Raw genomic sequence first — 20,820 nt, forward strand, 5'->3', positions numbered from 1 at the left:
TTAGATTTCAAAATGTTTATGCTAGCATTAACAGTATAAAAATGTAATAATATTTTAATTGATAAACGAAATTTAACATGAATCGACAGTGTTCACATTTTTGCCAGATTTAAAGCACTTCATAACTTCATCTTTTATAATTAATTATTAAATGTTATATCCTTTTAATTCTATTATTATTTTTGTTTTAAAACATTTATTATAATTGTTTTATGTAATAGTAATTAAACATACGCATTGAATAACAAAACATTAAAAGATGTTAAAATGTCATTGTCTAATTTCAAGTTTATGTTTAAGATTTTACATTTATTTTAAACTACTTTAAAATAACCAAAACGAATACACTGTTTTCTTTCTCATTTCGTTCCTTCTCATCCTCGTACCAAGTAAGTTTAAGTTAAGTGCCCCTACATGGGTACATTTAGGCTACTTCGGTAGAATTGGACGATAGAACCAAATATGTATTAAAGTATGATAGTCGCGTTTAAGCTTTATGTCACGCACATTTTGGAACAAATTGACACTAAAATTAAAGTTTATACCTCAAATAATGATAAAAATGGTCAAACCCAACATTCTAAGTTTGACCGTCCAGGTAGTACCAAATGAGTAAATGAAGTTTTGGGGGGCATGTGGCCAACTGACGGATTTTGAACGGTCAAAAGAGTAGAAGAAGTCCAATTGGTGTTATTGTCACACTAAATTTCAGCTTGTCATCTAAAGTATGTTTGCATATCATCAATTCAATGCATACACAACTCACCAAGTGAAAACCTTTGTGTTGTTTCATGTCTTGAAAACTTGGTTTCGGGCACATTATTGCATATACTATATAACTTTTAAATGGTTTTACTCATTGCAAGGTCATTTGGCTCGACGAATAAGGTGACACACATGTTAGCTAGATTGGGTTTAACTCTCGATACTCCGATAGCTTGGTTCGAGGAATCTCCTAATGTAATAATAGACCTTTTAATTGAAGATAGTAATCATATGTAACCTCTCATGGTGCGGAATACTTTTTTTCCCTTCATCCATGTTAAATCCCCGACAAAGTTTTTATCGATGACCACTGTATACACCTATTTTGTTTTTCGTATTTCAATCTTCTATCAATGAGTATCGTACATTTACTAAAAAAATCTCATTTTTCTTGAAAATGTAATGTTTCTTATTTAAATGCATTCAAAAATTGTAGAAAGGGTTGATTTGACACACAACTAATCAATATTGATACTATCTGGAATCTAATTTAATTCGGTGCGATGTGAACTTTTACATTCTTTAACAAAAAAATCATGAATTGATAAATTGTAAGTCCATTAAAGACCCGTCATCCGCACAATATTTCTCACAAAGTAACGAGGACCGTATGTATTTGGAGACCGATCATCTAACTGTAAACACCAACAGTAGTGCAAAGTAAAACTTGTTCTAATCAATTAACCCTACCGAGCATCTTTTGCTTGCGACGGTGTCTATCAAGCCATAAAAAAAAAACAAGATCTCTTCTGCATTGGGATCCTGGGGGAGACACAAGGCCCATCCCACGCCCAAATTATAATAAATAAAAAATAGAGCATCCAATGTCTCCTGGTCCCTAAATTAGTGAGTTCTTTTTCTATTTTTCGCTACAGTAGTTTTTATGGAATTTTAACGAAAAACTATCGGTACTATTTATTTTAACAAAAAATTATATTTTTATATTAAAGAGTCAATATTGGTACTATTTATTTTATCTTTTATTTTATTCTTATCGTTAAAATTTAAAATTTTCGATTTTTTTTATTACTTTTGCTTAGATTTTATTTCTTGTGTTGTGTCAAAAACCAAATAGAGCAGCAGAGGGTAGAGAAGCTAAAAGTGGACTATTTTCAGCGGGTCCAAAGCCTTTACGTTGTCTGCAAGAATCAATAGTTTCCTGAAAAAGTGAAAGACCGACTGACCGCGACCTGACTTTCCTTCCTTCCTTCCCCCACTCACTGCAGTCTGTGTACTACCCTCAGTCACTCTCTGCAACTCGCAAGGTCCTCAAAACAGGCAAAAGCAAGCTCACCCACCCACGCATTCATTCATTCATTCTAGAGAGAGAGAGAGAGAGAGAGAGAGAGAGAGAGAGAGAGAGAACGATTGAGTGAAATTCTACATCAACACATTGAGTTGCATGATATTATCACCCCCAATTTCCATGGATTACGAAAGGATCCAAAAACCTCAGGTGCCTCTCTCTCTCTCTCTCTCCTTTTTTTTTTTCAGCACAATCAATGTGTTCGTTTTTTTTAACTTTTTACTTCTCACATTCCATCGTTTTCAAATTTATAGTGCAAAATCCAACATTTCATTATCTTATCTCAAAAACCCATCATTTTTCACGAATTTGCTTCAAAGATTTTAGCTTTCTCATTTCTTGGGTACAAAAACAAAGACCCATTTTTGGGTTTATCGGATTGCTTATTGGGGATTTGAAAGTGCAGGTGGGAGGTGGGGGATTTTCACCAGGGAAGCTGAGGAGTATGCTACTGGGAGTGGAGAAGAAGAGGAAGGAAAAGGAGGATTCTGAATCTGCTTTCACTCTGAGATCTCAGCCTCCTGACTGTGATGATCAAACTGGTTAGCTCTTAATTTTTCCCTTTTTTAATTAATCAGTGATTATTTGAATCTTAGATTTCTTAGTCTCTGAATTAAAGCTACTGGGTCAGTGGCGATTCCGGTTTAGTAGAAAGTAGTCAAATTTCGTATTCTATCGGGAAACAAACAGAAAGTAGTCAACGATTGCTTGATGCATTTGTACCAACCTAACTAAACTTAAAACTTTGTCATTTCAGTTGGGTTGCTGCGAAAAAAAAATAAAAAATTGATGTTCTTACCCTTTTGACTGGATTCTTGCAGGGGGTGGTGGTTCTGATGACTGTAAAGATGTAGATGTTGTGAGTGTTCTTCCCAAATGCTCGACTTCGAATGCTGCCGACTCATTAGGCCCGAAGATGGCTAGTGACCGGCGATTGAAGGATAGCACATTAGTCAATTCAAGAATTAGGAACCAAGAAGACCCTTCATTAGATTATGATAGTGGGCATGATGCAATGGGTGTGTCCTCATCCATATTTGAGTTTCAGAAGGCAGAGCGTGCCCCACAAAGGGTGCCTCTTGCGCCGTTCTCCAAACCAGCACCGTCCAAATGGGATGATGCTCAGAAATGGATAGCAAGCCCAACTTCAAACCGGCCAAAGATGGGGCAGGCTCAAATGCAGGTTGGGCAAGGAGTTGGATCGCGAAAGGCTGGTAGCTTTGGTTATGGGAGTAAACAATTGAGCACAAAGGTTGTTGTTGAAGTTCCAGATCAAAAAGTAGATATTTTTGAAGAACCAGATACGAAGCGAATTGACACAAATCAATCTAAGATGGAAAGTGGAGGGCAGAAGTGTGTAAGTTGGGAGCCTGATCCATATCCCATTGCCGATTCATATGGCAAATCAGTGCTCATGGTTGAGAACTCTGTCGGAGAGTCAGCAAGTAAGAATTTGGTTTTCTTGTTTTGTTCAGTTGAGATTCTTGTTTCATGACTGCATCATTATTTATAGAATAAGATTTTCAGCACTATAAATCAAGCTAATCCTAGCGGGAATTTCACTTGGTTCAGTGTTCTAGAATGTTTTTTTACACTTTCGGTCGCACAGATCTTCGATACAACTTTTTGATACATTACCATTTTTTTATTGAAATCCATGCTTACTAGGAACTGAGTCGGTTTCCACCATGTCCTTACTGGAGTCTGGTGTGGGAAATTATTTGAAGAACGATGGGTTTGTTCTTGTGTTATATCATATCGTTAAGTGAGGCCTACCAGAAAGTAACTGCTTTTATAATTGTTTATAACACTCACCGATCTTCCTGCCTTCTCGTAAATTAACTTTACAAAGTGAGCTTTATGCTACAATTTGGAACTAACTAGCTGCACAATTTGCATATGATTTTCGCAGTCAATCTTAGCCAGCATGATTCTTCTACAGCGTTTCATGGAACAACAACATTTATTCCTCCTCCTTCAACCGCAAGATCTGTCTCAATGAGAGATATGGGTACAGAGATGACGCCTATTGCTAGCCAGGAACCCTCCAGGACTGGAACTCCAGTGGGGGCAACAACACCGATTCGCAGTCCTACTAATTCAAGGCCATCAACTCCTAGCAGAGCTGCGCAAGCTTCATCTCCAATCAACCAGAATCCTAACAAGGAGTTGTCTGAAAAGGAGTTACAAATGAAAACTAGGAGAGAGATAATGGTTCTTGGGACACAGTTGGGTAAGATGAACATCGCTGCTTGGGCTAGCAAGGAGGAGGATAAGGGTGCATCCACGTCACAGAAAACTACACCAGAAGAACAACCGGGGAAAAGCATTGTTGAGACACGTGCAGCAGCATGGGAAGAAGCTGAGAAAGCCAAGTATATGGCTAGGTTAATTCACATCCCCTTCTTTTGTGTCTTTTTTGTACAGTATCCATCTCTTACCACTGTAACTGGATTGTTAGATAATGACACTCGATTTTTAGGGACAATTGTTATTTATGCTGCATTTTCAAATTGTGGAATGATCATGTGTCCATGACTGCAATTATCCAGGTTCAAGCGTGAAGAGATGAAAATACAAGCTTGGGAAAATCATCAGAAAGCAAAAACAGAAGCTGAGATGAGGAAAATCGAGGTACTTATAGTAGCTTTCTGTTGGAGATCTTCTTGTTGTGGCAGCCATTCTCTATTGCTAATCTTGTATTATATTTTCTCTTTTCATTATGTTTAAGAAAATATTATCAAGTAATATCCAAACTTCCGTTAGACAACAAGATAATAGCCAAATTAGGTCACCCGTGTTGGATTAATCTCTAAAATTGTAAGATTATAGCTAACCTGGAACATTAAGACTGACCATGCTAAACTGCAAGACATTGGCTCCTGATGAAGAGTTCCACTCTCTACGGCTTCTTCGGTTCTTCCCCTAAATTCCTTGAGTACCTGCTTATTGTGACATAATGCAATGTGGACGTGTTGTGTAAGAACTTTAGGTCTTTCTTTTCATAACTAAAAAATGTGAACAGTAGGCCAGCCTTCTATCTGGTTGAGTTTTTCGGGCCGCCTAGTTATTTATGACATATATCTTGTTAATTGTTTACTTATTTGTTCAAATACGTATAATAAGTGTTGAGTATCGAAAACATAGAAAACCCTCAACTTCAGATACTTATAAGCAAAACTTTGAACTTCTAATCTATGAATTCCCTTGGAACCTATGCAGTTTATTGAAACTAACATTTGTTGCTTCCAGGTAGAGGTTGAAAGGATAAGAGGACGCGCTAATGGCAAGCTTATGAATAAGTTGGCAGCTGCAAGACATAAGGCTCAAGAAAAGCGAGCAGCAGCGGAGGCCAGGAGAAACCGGCAAGCAGCGAAAACAGAACATCAAGCAGAGTACATTCGCAAAACCGGTCGCATCCCGTCCTCGTTTTGGTGTTGGGGTTGGTGCTCTTGATATTGGAACCACATTCTGCAAATGTATGTCCATGTTAATGTAAAAACCTAAAAACTTGATTTGGCTTAACCTATGAAAGTCGGAAAGTAAAGTACTCAAGTGTAATTATCGTCAACATGGCGAAGGGGTAATGCTTGCTTAAAATATTTTGTTTGTTCTTTCCACCTAAGAAGAGTAATATTGGTCTTTCACATTCTGTTTTACGAATGTGGATTCTGATTAAAAAAGGACTTTCCACCAATTCACCGAGTTTGGGATCCTGATCGTTCAAATTTGATCTAACGATTACAAACATGAAGTCTTTTTAAAGTTGTTGGATTAAAATTGCAGAGTCTGCATTTCGAACTTGATGGATTTGGTGAAAAGGAATCCGGTCATTATAAAAATGGTTTTCACAGTGGTTGTGGGACCCAGGAAGGGATAAAAAGGTAAACAGCCAGTTTACGATTTATTACTTGCCTTCCGAAGTGAACCAAACACAAACGAAACAACTTTGCCAAACAAAAACTTAAGTATCTATGTCACAAAATAACAAACACGGATGTCACCTAAGGTACTTACCAAAATAATTACAATGACATGACTGTCTCCTTGGCTTGGCTGGAATTAAAATTATTTCGATTTTTAATTTTTTATGCGTTTGCAAAATATGAGTATTAGGGTTGTTTTGATTTTTGACTTACCTTAGAATATGCGGGATAAAAAAAATATGTAGATTTCACATGAAGTTTAGTGATCCAATAAGTAAAACGATCATAAACTGCATTATTTAACTATCACGGGGTAACCAGTACTTGGGAACGAATTCTATATCCATATTTTGCGTGACACATCCTGATTTAATTCTTGGCGCTGATGAATCACATGATGATGTATAGGAGGAGGCTGAAATGCCTCTATGAGTCCTCCATGCCCCTTCAGGGTGGACTGTTATGGTGATGTTATTAGCTGGTTCATTTTTTGAAGGAAAAAAAATTGCATTGTTTAAGGAGAGTATTTGAATTATGATTACTTGGCATACACATAACACATTTAAATTTACTCCATAATATGAGTATTCGAATTATCTTTTTCATTATTTTGGACTTTCCATTTGCTTACATATGAGTATGACATTCTACACATTTACCTATGGAATAAAAAAAAAAATTGTGGCTATCACGTTAGGGTTTAAAATCGATAACTTATTTGCACTTAGACTAATATTAGAAGACTAATAAATTCGATTCTCATTTTCACTTGACAATTAATAATTTTTTTCTTTCTAAATAAGTAAACACGTTACTCTTTATGTACACAATTTCTATTCATAACTTCAACTATTTCAAATACATAAACATATGCAAACGAAATCGGAAAGTGTCCTCTTAGGTCTATAAAAAATAGTGGGTGTGGTGAGAAATATGTGCAATATAAAGGACCCCAATATAAACACCCTATTGCAAATTTTATCATACTATCAATTTTTTATTTCTTTTAAATAAATAAAAAAAACCAGGGCTTAGCTTACATCCTCATCATCATATCATACCCCCAAACACTTCCTCGTTCGCTCAATCTCTCTCTCTTTCTCAGATCTTTGTGGCGGCTCTTCTTCAAGATTGGATCGGCCTCTCCCTTTCTCTCTCTCTCCCTATCTTGGAATCGATCTGATTCCGTCACGGTCCGCCGGCGTCTCAACCCAATAGTCGCCATGGTAGTCGGCGCACAACCGCAGCCGCAACCACAACAGCAGCAGCAGCAGCTACAACAGAAGCCGCCGCAGCAACCGGAAACTTCGGCTGAAGAGGAGGCCTTGAAGAGGAACACCGATTGCGTCTACTTTCTCGCCTCGCCTCTTACCTGCAAAAAGGTTTGCCCTTTGTCTTGATTTGAGTTTTGTTCTGGGTATCTTCGCTTTCAATTTTAGGGTTTTAGGTTTTCGTTTCTGGTAAGATCTTTTTGGGATGGGCCGAAATTGTGGTGTAATTTCGGCTATAAGTTTCAGATTTACGTTTTTTCATGCATTGGAATTAGGGTTTCTGGATATGTTTGATGCAATGAATTTCTTTAGGTTAAAGTATGTTCCTTTGGGTAATCTTGATTTTCCTATAGTCTTAAAGAAAATGATAAAACGATTGTCTCAAATTCATTTGTATAGCGCAAGGCCTTATATGTTAAATTGCTGCTAGAATATGTATGTGATAAGTTTCAATGTTAGAATCAATCATGGTTTCGAGACCTTGAAATCTCGATGAGCTTGCTTTAAGGGCTGATTTAATTAATCTATGAGAAGCCTGATTTCGAGCGAATTTATGTTAGAACATGGTTCTTGCAGCTCAAAATTAATCCCCTTTTAAATAGTTTGGCGCGTGTTACATTTTTTCATTAGCCTGCTTGATTGCATCGTCTCTGTTACTTTTGATTCTGAGCTGGGAAAAGTTAGTTTGTTACATAATATGGAGTGTACTTCAGTCTCTTTATGTCACAGGGTATGCTGTATTTTTTATTTATTTGTTTTTTTTTTTCACTTTAGTTTTTGGTGGTTATCATTCGTTACGTGGCTTAGTGGATTCCTTTGTTTGTTACTAACATACCATCAGTACTAGTACTGGTTTGATTTCCATCGTGCTAACTTCATTGATGCCCTATTGACAGGGAAGTGAATGTGAATACAGACACAGTGAGTATGCCCGGGTCAACCCCAGGGATTGCTGGTACTGGTTGAATGGCAGTTGCTTGAATTTGAAATGCGCGTTTAGGCATCCAGTAAGTCTCTTCTCTCTCTTATTTTATTTCATGTTTAAACCTGTATAAGAACGTTCCTTCTTGCCTGTTACCCACCGCTACTTTTATCTGACATTGTTTCTGACCATCTATTTTTCCTGTACAGCCGCTTGATGGCTTGTTAGGAAGCCCGGCAGCAAATTCTGCTGGACCTTCTTTGCCTCTATCACATCCTGTGGCTACGCCTACAACGCCTGCAACTCATGCTGCTTATAACCCAAGTAAACAAGCAGTCCCCTGTATTTTCTTCCAAAAGGGGCAATGTTTAAAGGGTGACAGATGTGCCTTCTCTCATGGACCAAATCCTATGGCTAGTAGTAAAGTTCTACAGACACCAGCTGCTGCCCACGGTACTGAGCCTTCAGGTCTTAAGAAGGCTTTCGGTGGCCTTCAAAAGTGCACTCAAGAGTTGAAGGTTCCCAAGGTAAGTGCCACGAAGTCTGTTGGAGTGCCTCCTGAAGCCAAACCTGCTCCAAAAATTCCGACTGCTCCAATTAGAAATGGAGTTAGCATTGAGAGGAATGTACCATCAACTAAAGCATTGGATGATGAGGCTCTCAGATACAAGGCAACAAGTGTTCCGCCTGTTATCAACGGAGGCTCTACAAGTCAGGCCAATCATTTGCTTCAGGCTCATGTTTCAGACTATCATGGTTTTCAAAATGGGAAGGATGCTGATGAGCATTTGAGGGAGTCTTCTCCTGGATTTGATGTTCTTGTAGATGATGAGCACGGAGATTCTGATTACTACCACGGCGAAGAACGGTTTGGCAGAACAAGAGGTCATGAGGGAAGGAACTTGAATTCTGTGAACGAATATGATTTGGACCGTCCCGTTGATTACACATCAATGGCTGATGTCGATCAAGAAAGGTTTTGTGACCCATATGACCCTTATGATCGCATGCAAGGGCAGTACGCATGGGACCAGCATAGGGTTTCATCTGAGAGACAATTAGTGGGTCCTGCTCGTCTTGAGAGGAGGGGTTATCGCAAATCTGAGAGTCCGGAGAACATTGATGAGTTAGATCTGCGACATCGTTTATCCAAGCATAGGAGGGTAAACGGTCTGAGATCCATTGTCAGCCATGATTATGCAGTAGACGGCCATGTTGAGGAGCGGAACAACCGTCCTCGTAGGGATTCACAGCAGTTGCCCCCACACGAGGGCTCCCGTATTAGTCGTCTTCATGGTAGAATAAAGATTCCAGACGGGTCTTCTCCCGTCAATGGTAGTGACTTGCGCCAAGAAAGGGAAGTTGACAGAGCTAGAAGTAGAGGCAGATTGTCACCAGGGAGGCCACAGATATCCTCCCACCAAGGAAGGCTTCGAGACAGAATAAAAGGAAGGGTGGAAGAGGACTACGCTAATGAGAGGAGAAATTTTGGCGCTTCTCGTGTTAGGGGAGATATAATGGATGATCGAGGTGATGACTTTTCTCGTCCAAAGCGTCTTCCAGAGCTGAAAGTTGTGAAAGATGCAGAAAATAAGGAGCAATCTTACCTTGGAAAACGGAAAAGTGTGATGGATAATTATCAACAAGCGGAAGGTGATCTTTCATTTGAAGGGCCAAAGCCTCTCAGTGAAATTCTGAAGAGGAAGAGAGAAGCTGAAGCAGCAGCTTCTGGAAGCAGGAAATCATCTGCCCACAATAAACGAGGCAATAATCAGAGAGAAAGCAGGGAGAGCGATCAAGGCGACTCCCAGACTGCGGTTACAGAGGTGAATAACAGTCTGCCCACTGCGGCGAAGGAAGAGCCCAAGTTTGCAACGGCTGATGCGGTTGGAACTGAAGATGAGAAAATTGACGTGGTTCATGGTCAGTCTTCAGAAGGACATGAGGCTGGAGAGGTCGAGGCTGAAGAGGGTATGATTTATGAGGAGGAAAACGAAATCGAAGGTGAAGATCAGAGGGAAGGAGAGTATGATTACGAGCAGGGGGACGAGGGTGACTATAATTATGAAGGTGAAAATGCAGAGGGCGAAGAGGAATACCTGGAAGAAGATGAAGACGGTGATGACTTTGCTAAGAAGATTGGTGTCGTGTTTTCGTGATTGGGCGAAGGGAAAGATGGAAAAGCAACGGAACGAGCATGACGGCTCTTCCATAAATAGTGTGGAGGACTTTCCAAACCTAATTTAGCAGAATTAGGGATTAGCAGGCCTTTTTGCCCTCTGTTATGACAATCCAAACATTTTCGTTCTACGTACATTCTGATTTAATGGGATTTTTTCCCCTTTTGCTTGAGGCATTTTGCTGTGCTTGTTTGTTGTCTTGCGTGGGTTGACAACTTATTTTTTTGGGTGAACGGGGATTACAACCCAGTGAGAGCTGATCTAATTCAAACGGAAGGTTCATCAAATACAAGAACACCGATATCCATATTATAATTCCAGTCAGCCAACTGATCTGTAAATTTTGAGATTACAAGGGATCGAGCAAATTTTGACCTATTTTAGCAAATATAAACCAGGTGGTGTTATGCAGCACTTTAATTGCTTCTTCAACATTGTTACACACATACTTAAACAGAGCAATTTGACTCGCTCTGAGATCCTGAACCTCATCCATGTAAACAAAATCCATTTGATCACGCACAAAATCCATTTGGTCAGACAACAAGTGATTCACAACACCAGATGACAAGGAGTACAACTTCATGAGCAACAAACTCTCGCTGACCTGTGAATTCTCAACATATCTTGTACCATCAGAAGCGTCACCAGCTAAGTCACTCTCAACGTCAGTGTTGCCTTGATCCTTAAACCCGGGGGGTGGGGGGTTTGTGGGGGCGGGAAGGAACTTCCAAATCACTAATAATAAGTATATGACATGAATCTAATAACTTACTCGAAACTCCACGTTGATGTCCACTGGGTATTGTTTGACTTGGAAAACTACTTCGAAAAGGGCATGTAAGAACCCAGGGTAAGCCTGACTGAAGGCCACGTCAAGTTCAACGTCAGTCAAAGACAATTAAAAAAACAAAAGGAAAAATATTAAACAAAATTTAAAAGTTTAAAGTTCAACAACAAACAACACATGTAAAATCCAAAAGACCATAGAGCTCCAAGTGTAGCAAAATCTTTTCGGATGTCATAATTTGAAGTATCAGTGCAAGTCAATTCAAAAGCTTTGTTGTTGTATATGATGGAATCAACAGAAATATCAATACAATAGTAGTGCTTGAATAGGCCCCTATACAAATAAATAAACAATTCACAATTTACACAAAACTACACAAACAAACCATCAAACACAGAAAAAAAATTACCTAACTATGGATTTAATAGAATGCATTCCATTGTGCCTACGGCTTAATTCGTCCAATGAAAAAAATTGCACTGAAATATTCTATTTTCAATAAATAAACCCACAAAAGAACAAATATAGAAAAGAATACCTCCTGTGGAAAAGAGGTCTCGCTGATGCTGGGAAGTTGGTTCGAACGCGGGTATCTCAGTGGAACGAGTTGGTGGTGAAAACGGTGAGGACCGGTAGAACTTAGGGTTTGGGTTTGGATAAAATTACAAGGACGAAGCTTCAGATGATCGAGAAGACCTCGGCAGGGATTGCTGCGATTGTTAAGCAATCGTACTATCATTGCCATTTTCTTTCCGATTGCTTCGATTTTTTTTTTTTTTCTTCAGATTTTCTATCTTTATGTAATCTTAATAATTTTTTAGATAGGATTTTGAGTAACGCGTGTTGCTAAAGTGAGTAACTCTCCAGATTTTAATCTCAATAACTTTTTAGATAGGATTTTGAGTGACACATGTCGCTAAAGTGAGTAACTCTCTAGATTTCTTATTTTTATTTAATCTTTATAATTTTTCGAATAGGATTTCAAGTGTCACGTATTGAGATGTAATTGATTCTGCAAATTTTAGATAAAATTTTTATCTACATAACACTTCTTATCTTCAGCTTTCAATGTTGTAGGAATAGTGTAGGTATTTATAGGAAAAAAAAAATTAGAATTTTTTTTTAAAATTTGTCTAAAAAAAAAATTCAAATTCCAATGATAACATGACAGAAACATGAAGTTAACTAGCTGTTGCTAGTTGGCATCATGCTGACGCCAGGTAGCCGTTGACATTCAAATGGGCTGAGCTGGAGGATTGCAAAATGTTAAGCTTGACATTCTGGCGTTGAAAGGCTAGTTGGTTGGTTGGAAATGGCCAGCCCACTAGCTTGATTTGGGGTTTGTGCCTAATGGGGCCCACAAATCCTTTGACCTAACTCTTAGTTGAAGACGATTTTCATGTCATTTTGAATTATTTTTAATCCTATAATCCTTTAGCCAGATTGCTTGAGGATGATCTTCTAGCATATAGATGGTGCCGACCTCGAGTAGCTCCATCTATTTGCAATCCTTTGCCTTTTTAACTTTATTATTTAATATTGTAACTCTGGCTGGAAGATGGAAGATGACTTTGGCTGGCCATGGTCAGATTGTTATAAATCATTGCAATCAAGCAGATTACTTGTTTGTTTGGTTCAAAACAGAAAATTACAGTGACGAAATGAAGAAAATATTACATGTCATATCATACTTCCATCCTCTCAACGCCACATTCTGAGCAAAACTTGGAGGTTTGTCTTTAGAACCACACATTCGTCGCATAACTTGACTGGATGGTATAATGGCATGAAAACACACACCACACTACAAAATTGTATAATTGTAAAATACAAAACCGCTTATAAACGAAATAATTTAAAATTAGCATTAGTTAAAAATACAAATTAACTTTGAAAAAAACACTTAAAACGCTTTCGACGCTAAGCAAGTAACTAGTATCAGACACTCATTAGTTCACATAACAGGAACATTTCATTTTGCCACATCAAATGATATACTCGTAATTCCATAACGATTTTCAGAAGGTCAGGCCAAGCCAGCCCGACCCAAAATTCTTGGGCTTGAGCATTCCGGATAATGTTGTTAAAATATTTGTATTGCTACTAAATCGCACGAGTTGGATGTGAGAAACTTATGAATACATTGATATATTTATGAATAGTATGTTCATAGATATATTTATGAATAGTATGTGATGGGTTATATATATATATATGCAAACTAAAATTCAGGTTTCAATCGAAAGAAAGAAATCCTAATGTTGTAACGTAGCAGACTACTTGAAACAGAGCATTTGCTCCCAAACGCTGAAATTAAATTTTGATCTGTACAGTTATACAACAGAAAACTTTGAAGTCGAATCAAGTTCAAGAGGCCGGTAATATTCTACGTAACCTTAAAGCTACCTTGCAGCCATTTGACCTGCATTTCCAGCCCGGAATCTGTCAAAGCTTTCAAGGCTGACCGATATAACCTCCCATCCAACTCTGTCCCTTCCGCTTTCATATCTCTCAAAAGCTTTACTAGCTCATCAATCCGGCCCGTCTTGGAAAAAATTCCAACCATCATTCCAGCCAAAGCCTTGTCCAAAACACCCCCATGAACCCTAAACTCATGGTAATATTTCATACACATTTCATACTCCCCTGCCTTGTTGTAAGCACCTATAATCGTTGTGTAGCTGACCTTATCAGGCGCTATCTTCCTTCGCTTCATTTCCGTCCAAATCCTCGAAACTTGCCTCAAATTCTTGTCCCTTCCATGCATATCCATCAAGGAATTGTATATCCATACGTTTGGCTTACACCCTCTTTCTTTCATTTTCGCCACGAGCCTCATTGCGTCTCTTGGCCTCCCCGTTTTCCCATACATCACAACCATGCTAGAATAAGCCACAACACATTTACCAAACCCCTTTTCCTCCATCTCCTCAAAAACCTTTTCTGCTTTCGAGTGAAGCCCTAGGCGGCAATAGACATTGATGATTGACGCATATGTCACTTGCCCTGGCTGGCAGCCCATCGACACCAACTCTTCGAAAACTTGAACTGCAGTCAGGAGCCGGTTTTTCCTAGAGAAGCCACTGACAACCGCACAACATATATTGTCCGAAACCCTGATATTCGCACCCTTCATCGCCTTAACTACCCCGAGAGTCTTCTCCGTCAACCCTTCTTCCACATACATTGATATCATTCTTAAAAACGGATTCGGATCCTTCAACATTTTCTTGCTCTCTCCTTCTTCAAAAAGCTCTTCAGCCACCTCCACTTCCCGAATGCTCGCAAAGGAACAAATCAGCACAGAGTAAATCTTCGAAGAGTCTAAAGGAACTCCACTCTTCGTCACATTTCGAAAAGTTTCAAGAGCTTCAAAAGGCCGTCCCAATTTGCACAGCGACTCGCATAAAATTCCGTATATTTGAGTTGAAAATGGTGCCAAATCTAATTCCCTACTTTTCAGCTCTTCAAACAATTCAACAACTTTTCTACAATCACCCTTTTTCAAATAAGCTTCCATGATCCGGCAATAACATCCAGAATTCGCAGCAATTCCATCGGATTCCATCCGTTCAAACACGGAAATCGTGCTCCTAAACATATGAAGCTCATTATATCCTCGCATCGCTGAATCAAAAGCCGGGACAGCGACATCATTTCCATGCTCACTAAACACATCAAGCAAAGTCCTAACCATTTTGAACTTCCTAGCTCTAATGCAGCTAGTGACCAATCTAGAGCAAGTATAACCATCAGGCACTACATTATAATTCTTAAAATCCTCACAAACCAAAGTAAACAAACCCCATTTCTTGGAACGGATCAAGTGCCTTATCAGCTGCTCCAATGTTGATTTGTTTGGTCTGAATTCGGCCTTCTTTCGCGCTTTCTCGTACTCTTCGTATGCGTAATCTTCGGTTTGAGGGTTTTGAAACAATCGACAGAGTAAGTTGTTTAAGTCATCGGCATCCGGCGACGGAGCTGGACATTCTTCTTGGGATTTTTGTAATTTTATGTCCAATTCAACGACTGGAAAATTGGTGGAGTTTACATTGAAAACTCTGAGATTACTGTAGCTTCTGGTGGGAAGATTGGAAGAGAATAAATTGGTTTTGAATGATGCAATGAAGTTGAATTTGTGGGGATTTTTGGATGAAATTACGCGAGCAGAAGACCAGTCTGCTGAAGTTGCAGCAGAGCTGGCGAGGGACATTGGAGGAGATAAGGCCGTTGAAGGCTTGAATGAAATGAGTGGGGCGGAGACTGTGCATCTGTAAATAAATAAATAAATATATATATATATATATATATATATATTATCCCAAACTGGATTTTTTGCCATGCGTGTAAATCATATGAGCCACTCGTAATGCGACACTTGGAAAATTCAAGGACGTAGAGATATATCTGTTAAAACAAAGGCCACGTGACGTCCAGTGACACGGGGATAGGATCCTCTTCGGATTTCTTCTAAAACACGTGTCTTTTTTTTATTTCTTTCATACGGATCCTCCGGACCTCTCAATCATGTCCATTCAACTAAAATCCAGTTCATTCAACCGAAAAGCGAACAGTAAAAAAAAAAAAAAAAAACGATCTGCTGACCTTAACGTCATCGGAATGAGAAGAAGCTGCAATGGTATCAGCGGCCTTGGATCCTCCGCCTCGAGATCTGCAGAGATGGTGTTGGCCGTGAGAGGGTTGAGAGGGGCGCGGATGTTGGAGGAGACGACGACGTGATGTTGTCAGAATTGTATTTGGGATTGATGAAGCAAAACCGCAGAGAAAAATTGAAGAAGAAGAAGTAGAACTGCAGAGAAGAAAGAACAAGAAGAATTGAAGAAGAAGAAGAAGCAACCAAACCGCCGAGAAGAAAGAAGAAGAAGATACATGTTGTGGGAGGAACCAAGTGGAAGAGATCCGAAGAGGATCCTATTCCCATAACACGACCATAGAGCACAAAAATTATTTTATTTTCAATCAAAATGAATCCCGTGTCACACATTTTAATGTGGCGTTTTTGTTACTACTAATGGGAGATTCGCAATGAGTGTTCTGGTTTTGGGTGTAAAGGTGAATATTTTTTAAGTTAAAAGTCATTTGTCACACTAATGAATATAAACAAATTATATGAATCAAATGACGAGTTTCAAAGAAAAACATACACATTTATCTTTTATACATCATATCTGTAGTCACATTTGGTCTTCGATCTTTCTGATTCAGAAGGAGAGGCAGCTGAGGATCGACCCCGTAAAAAATCGAAGATATACTTTGGTAGTGATGATGAAGGCGAGAGAGAAGAAAGTAAGAAGAAACTGGCTAGAAGAAAGGCAAGAAGGAAAGGAGGCAAAAAATAGCCATCAAATGTTAATGTATATGTAAGTGCTTAAGCGCTAATTAGCAGCTACTTAATCCGAAGCTAATCACCCGTAAGAACTTGACGCTGCTTTTTATATAAATTCACAAATGATAAAGTAGAATTGCAAAGGTTCAAAATTTATTAATTGGATTGAAATGTAACAACGATGTGTTAACTTGCACAACAAGTTATTTTCTTCTTTCAAAAACGTCTCAAATTCAAAACAACAGATGAACAAAGTGAGCCTTTAAACAGAGTCAGAGCCTCAAAAACTCAATTCTCGTCGCTCCCGAATAGCTTGACCCTCGACAATGGCTTCCTCAAGTAGCCATCCACCTCGAACTTCTTCGGTGAAAGCTGCCGGTACCTCTCAAACTGCTCCGTCGCCTCTGCATTCCGATCAAGCAAACTGTAAATCATCCCACGGCAAAAGTACGGCCGGAAGTCTTTTGGGTCTTCCTTTACCAATTCATTGTAGCTATTCAATGCGCCCTCCACGTTCTTCTGCAAGAACTGAACCTGCGCCATTATCAATTTAACGTCCCGAGCCTCCTTGGCCTTGTTCTCCTCCTCCGCAACCTGCAATGCGTCCTCCAACCGCTTGATCACGGCCTCGCCTTCGCCACAGCGGTCCATCAGCAGGGCGTTCTCGAACAACGCCTCGAAGGACAAGGGGTTCGCGGCGAGTATTTCCTCGAACACTTGGCGGGCGCTTTCGTTTTCGCCCATTTCGCTGAGAACCCTGGCCATCATGAACTTCCACTCGGTATTGGAGGGTTGCGCCTCGACCAAGCGCTGCAGGATCTTGAGCGCCTCGTCGTCCTCGCCGTTTTCGAGCTTCTGCTGCAGAAGCGATTTCAGGGCACCGATGGCTTCCGAATTCGAACCCAGGAAGTCGGACAATGGCGATGAGGATTGGTTGTTCTCGTTATCTGTGACCTGGGTCGGCGCTTCTTCGGTCAATGTCGGCGGAGGTTCGGCTATGGCGAGCAAAGTCGATGACTTGGTGGTGAACACGGCGGCTGTGACTCCGATGAGAATGGCGGTTTTGGCGTAATGTTTAAGAGTTTGAAGAATCGGGCTTGGGTTGTTGTGGGTGTTACCTGGGAGGAGGGGTCGGTGGTAGTGGGCGGCGGAGGAGGCTGTGACTTTGAGGGCAGGGACATTGTGGGAATTGTGGGAATGGGGAGGGTCAAAACGGAGAAGGGAAGGTTGGGTTGGTTTACTGGGAATGAGTTTGTATTGGAAGAGAGATGAGGATGTAGAGAAGGAGGAGGAAGCGAGAGTGGAGGAGGAGTTCATGGTTGAGCCGGCGGGTGAGGAGTGGCGGAGATGACAAGGTTTGGGAGGTTTTGTTTGGGGTTTCTGTGGTAGGTGGGGGAGGAGTCAGAATGCGACTTTTACTCTTAATGACGGTTGGTGTGGTTAATCTTGATGTGTTACTTTTTAATTGTTTTTGAATAACGTGTTGAATTTTTTTTTTTTTATAGTTCAAAATTTAGGTCTCGTTCTTTTTTTGTTTGATTATAAATTACACCGACTTTTAAAAGTAGCCATCGGTTTGTTAATTTCAAATTTCATTTGATACTAATTTATTTGATCATTTACAATTTTTTCACATTGCATTGTGAAATTTTAAAATTATATTAACTTATGTCTGTTGTAATTTTATAAGCCATTTAATGTGTGGATGGCTAACCCACTATAACTCTACATGTTTGTTCATTAATAAACTTGCTGCCTCATCCTTCCATATAAAATCACACACAAAAACACAAAGCCTTACAACTGAAAAGAAAGAAGGAAGAAGAGAGAAGCCACAAGGCTCACGGCAGATAGAAGAAAAAGAGAGGAGAGAATAGAGATAATTATATTTGTAATCTTATTATTTCAGATTATAAATGAAAGTATCATTGCTGCTCCGAGGACGTACTTCAATCACACTGACTGTAGAGAAACCTCGTAAATTTTATGTCTTATTTATTTATTTATTCTACTGCACACACCGTCGATTTTACAACAATTTCTTCTATTTATTTAATTGTATGATTATCCGCCAAATTGATGATGGGGGACTCATTTCGGGGTTGCATGGAAGCCACTTCTAGCACTGACTGAGACTAAAGCATGAGGGCGGTTGTCGGTTTGGCACTATGGCTTTCACATTAATTCAGAAGTAGGTCTTGGGTCAAAAGCAAAGCCTACTTTTGAATAATGCCATGGGGGCAATCCTGAGCTTGAACAAATGTCTAGTATTGTTGGATCGTCTGGGCCGTATATGTTCCTCCGGTCTATGGCACCTTGCAGAACAAAAGGAACAATGTTTTCTTAGGGTGTTCGAGGGAGAGAAGGGTTGGTGGTGGTTAAGGTAATGAAGAAGGAGACCGAGAAGAACATGTCGTTATCATTGTGTTCTTTGAACAATGTAGGCATGAAAGACTAGTAATGATCGATGCTTTAGTTTTGCAACTCCCCTGCGTTAATCTTGTAGATTTTTGCTAGTTTTTTCAATACAAATCGATCATCATTCAGTACTACATTATTGCAATGCATTTTTTCTTTGCTGAATATCTACGATTTAAAGCCCTTTCTCTGACCTAGTCATCTGCAATAAACTGCTCCTTCTCAACTTATTTTTGCTGTGCTCTTGTTGTGCGGTAAAGAAGGCTGTAGCTCCAGTCCTTGTAGATTTGAGTGTGTAAATGGTATTATATCTTGCTATGTTGTCCGTAGGAAGACCTTGTTCATTCCTGTCTATATATTTTGAAATGATTTTTTTTCTCAATTCAAAGTAGGGTAATCAACAAAAGTTGATAAAAAGATAATAATACAGAGGGATATGAGGAAATTAATAGCTATCTCTATAAATATTTTCTGTTTTTCTGATGACCTGAGTGTGGAATCAAGCTGGCTTCCATTCGTTAAAATTAAAAAAATTTACTTGTATCTCCAAATTTTGACTCGTTAAAGTAATAGAATGTGGAATCCCATCCTCTGAATTCACTATACAATCATTGTATCTTGTATTTAGATAATTTATTATTATTTTTGTTTTTTTAGTTAGTTAGTTACAATTTGATTTTCCGTAGTTTGCCAATGAAAATCCATACACCCTTCCAAGTCACTCTTGGACTTAATGGATAGAGCTCGATTTCATGAGCGTGTAGGCAAAAACCGTTCACAAAACAAAATTGTAATGAAGGAGGTATAAGCAAAGCAAAAACCGTTCACAAAATAGTAATTTGGACTCCAAAATTCTCATTATACTTGCAACCTCTTATCCCGCATTGAAAGGAGAACTTGGACGTTTCTCTCAAGTATGGCCCTACACATTCATCGCAAAACTTGGCAAGACTGGAAGGCTGAAATAAAGTTTGGTCAGTAAGGAACATTGATTTCGTACTTGTTTCGTCAATATATGCTTCATCAGACAATGTCTCTCGTATTCTAAACATAGCAAAAACACCCAGAGAAGAAGGTGAATTTGAAACACATGCGAAATAGAACTCACCAACACATGCAAGCGTTCCCCTACCTGGTCTCCAGTGAGGGTTTGCAAGCAAACCATGCATTGCGACATTGTCGGGGAATGGAGAGCATGGCCGGAAACGAAAGAGAAAGACTTCCTCGTGGAGCTTAATTGGAAATCAATACAAGTAAGAAGCCACTAAGTGACATTAACTCCCAAAGCAAGTAGCGAAAATATTTGAACTGATGGACTAAATAAAGAATGATAATGAATTGATGGAGAGTAAGGTTGTGGGTCACATAATGAATTAAACCCCAAAGCAAGTTGCGAAAAAATTAATTCGTCGCGCAAAGAAAATAATTTAATTTAATAATTACAAATTAAAAATTAAATTAAAAATTAAGTCAAAAGGGGTGTAGACGACGAAATATTAATATTCGCCGCTTAAAGTTTTTCAAAAATAATAAAAACTATGAACATATCTAAATTTTAAAATTTATAATATAAAATTAAATCAAAAAAGAAAAAAATTAGTTTAGGAGACGAAATATTTGGATTTCTTAGCACAAAGGTTTAAAAAAATAATTTTTTATTTTATTTATTTTTTCAAAGACTTTGTGCGATGAAGTTTAAAATTTGTAGCGACGATGCGTGTTTCGTCGTTCAAAATTTTGTTGCGCAATGAGGTCTTTTTTTACTAATGCATACTACACCACCACACATGAGATTCATGCATAAATACACCATCACACATAACAACATCACCCATATGAATGACATAATGTAATTATTCAGATTCAAACCAAACGCAAAGGACTCGTAGCTCCCA

General features: G+C 39.0%; 4 protein-coding genes across 5 annotated transcripts; 2 read left to right on the top strand and 2 right to left on the bottom strand.

Moving 5' to 3' along the window:
• Positions 1-1,909: 1,909 nt before the first annotated feature.
• On the top strand, positions 1,910-5,671 carry LOC137730750 (uncharacterized). 2 transcript variants are annotated; one of them, XM_068469711.1, is made up of 6 exons: positions 1,910-2,221; positions 2,473-2,613; positions 2,893-3,516; positions 3,984-4,458; positions 4,624-4,705; positions 5,324-5,671. In XM_068469711.1, exons 2-6 carry the CDS (start codon positions 2,517-2,519, stop codon positions 5,525-5,527), a joined length of 1,482 nt encoding a protein of 493 aa, XP_068325812.1. In that variant the 5' UTR covers positions 1,910-2,221; positions 2,473-2,516; the 3' UTR covers positions 5,528-5,671. The 2 variants fall into 2 exon arrangements, with proteins under 2 accessions (XP_068325812.1, XP_068325811.1); XM_068469710.1 differs by having other exon boundaries at positions 2,478-2,613.
• Positions 5,672-7,010: 1,339 nt separating this feature from the next.
• Positions 7,011-10,546, top strand: LOC137730888 (zinc finger CCCH domain-containing protein 17-like). The gene is made up of 3 exons (XM_068469888.1): positions 7,011-7,379; positions 8,165-8,275; positions 8,400-10,546. Exons 1-3 carry the CDS (start codon positions 7,221-7,223, stop codon positions 10,347-10,349), a joined length of 2,220 nt encoding a protein of 739 aa, XP_068325989.1. The 5' UTR covers positions 7,011-7,220; the 3' UTR covers positions 10,350-10,546.
• A 2,891-nt stretch (positions 10,547-13,437) lies between these two features.
• Positions 13,438-15,437, bottom strand: LOC137731994 (pentatricopeptide repeat-containing protein At5g13770, chloroplastic-like). Its single transcript, XM_068471268.1, has one exon. The coding sequence runs from the start codon at positions 15,371-15,373 to the stop codon at positions 13,547-13,549; it is 1,827 nt and encodes a 608-aa protein (XP_068327369.1). The 5' UTR covers positions 15,374-15,437; the 3' UTR covers positions 13,438-13,546.
• A 1,185-nt stretch (positions 15,438-16,622) lies between these two features.
• On the bottom strand, positions 16,623-17,930 carry LOC137732251 (protein SLOW GREEN 1, chloroplastic-like). Its single transcript, XM_068471555.1, has one exon. It carries the CDS (start codon positions 17,822-17,824, stop codon positions 16,796-16,798), a length of 1,029 nt encoding a protein of 342 aa, XP_068327656.1. The 5' UTR covers positions 17,825-17,930; the 3' UTR covers positions 16,623-16,795.
• Between the last annotated feature and the right edge of the window lie 2,890 nt (positions 17,931-20,820).

This window comes from Pyrus communis, chromosome 4 (assembly GCF_963583255.1).
Source record: "Pyrus communis chromosome 4, drPyrComm1.1, whole genome shotgun sequence".
Taxonomy (NCBI): Eukaryota; Viridiplantae; Streptophyta; class Magnoliopsida; order Rosales; family Rosaceae; genus Pyrus; species Pyrus communis.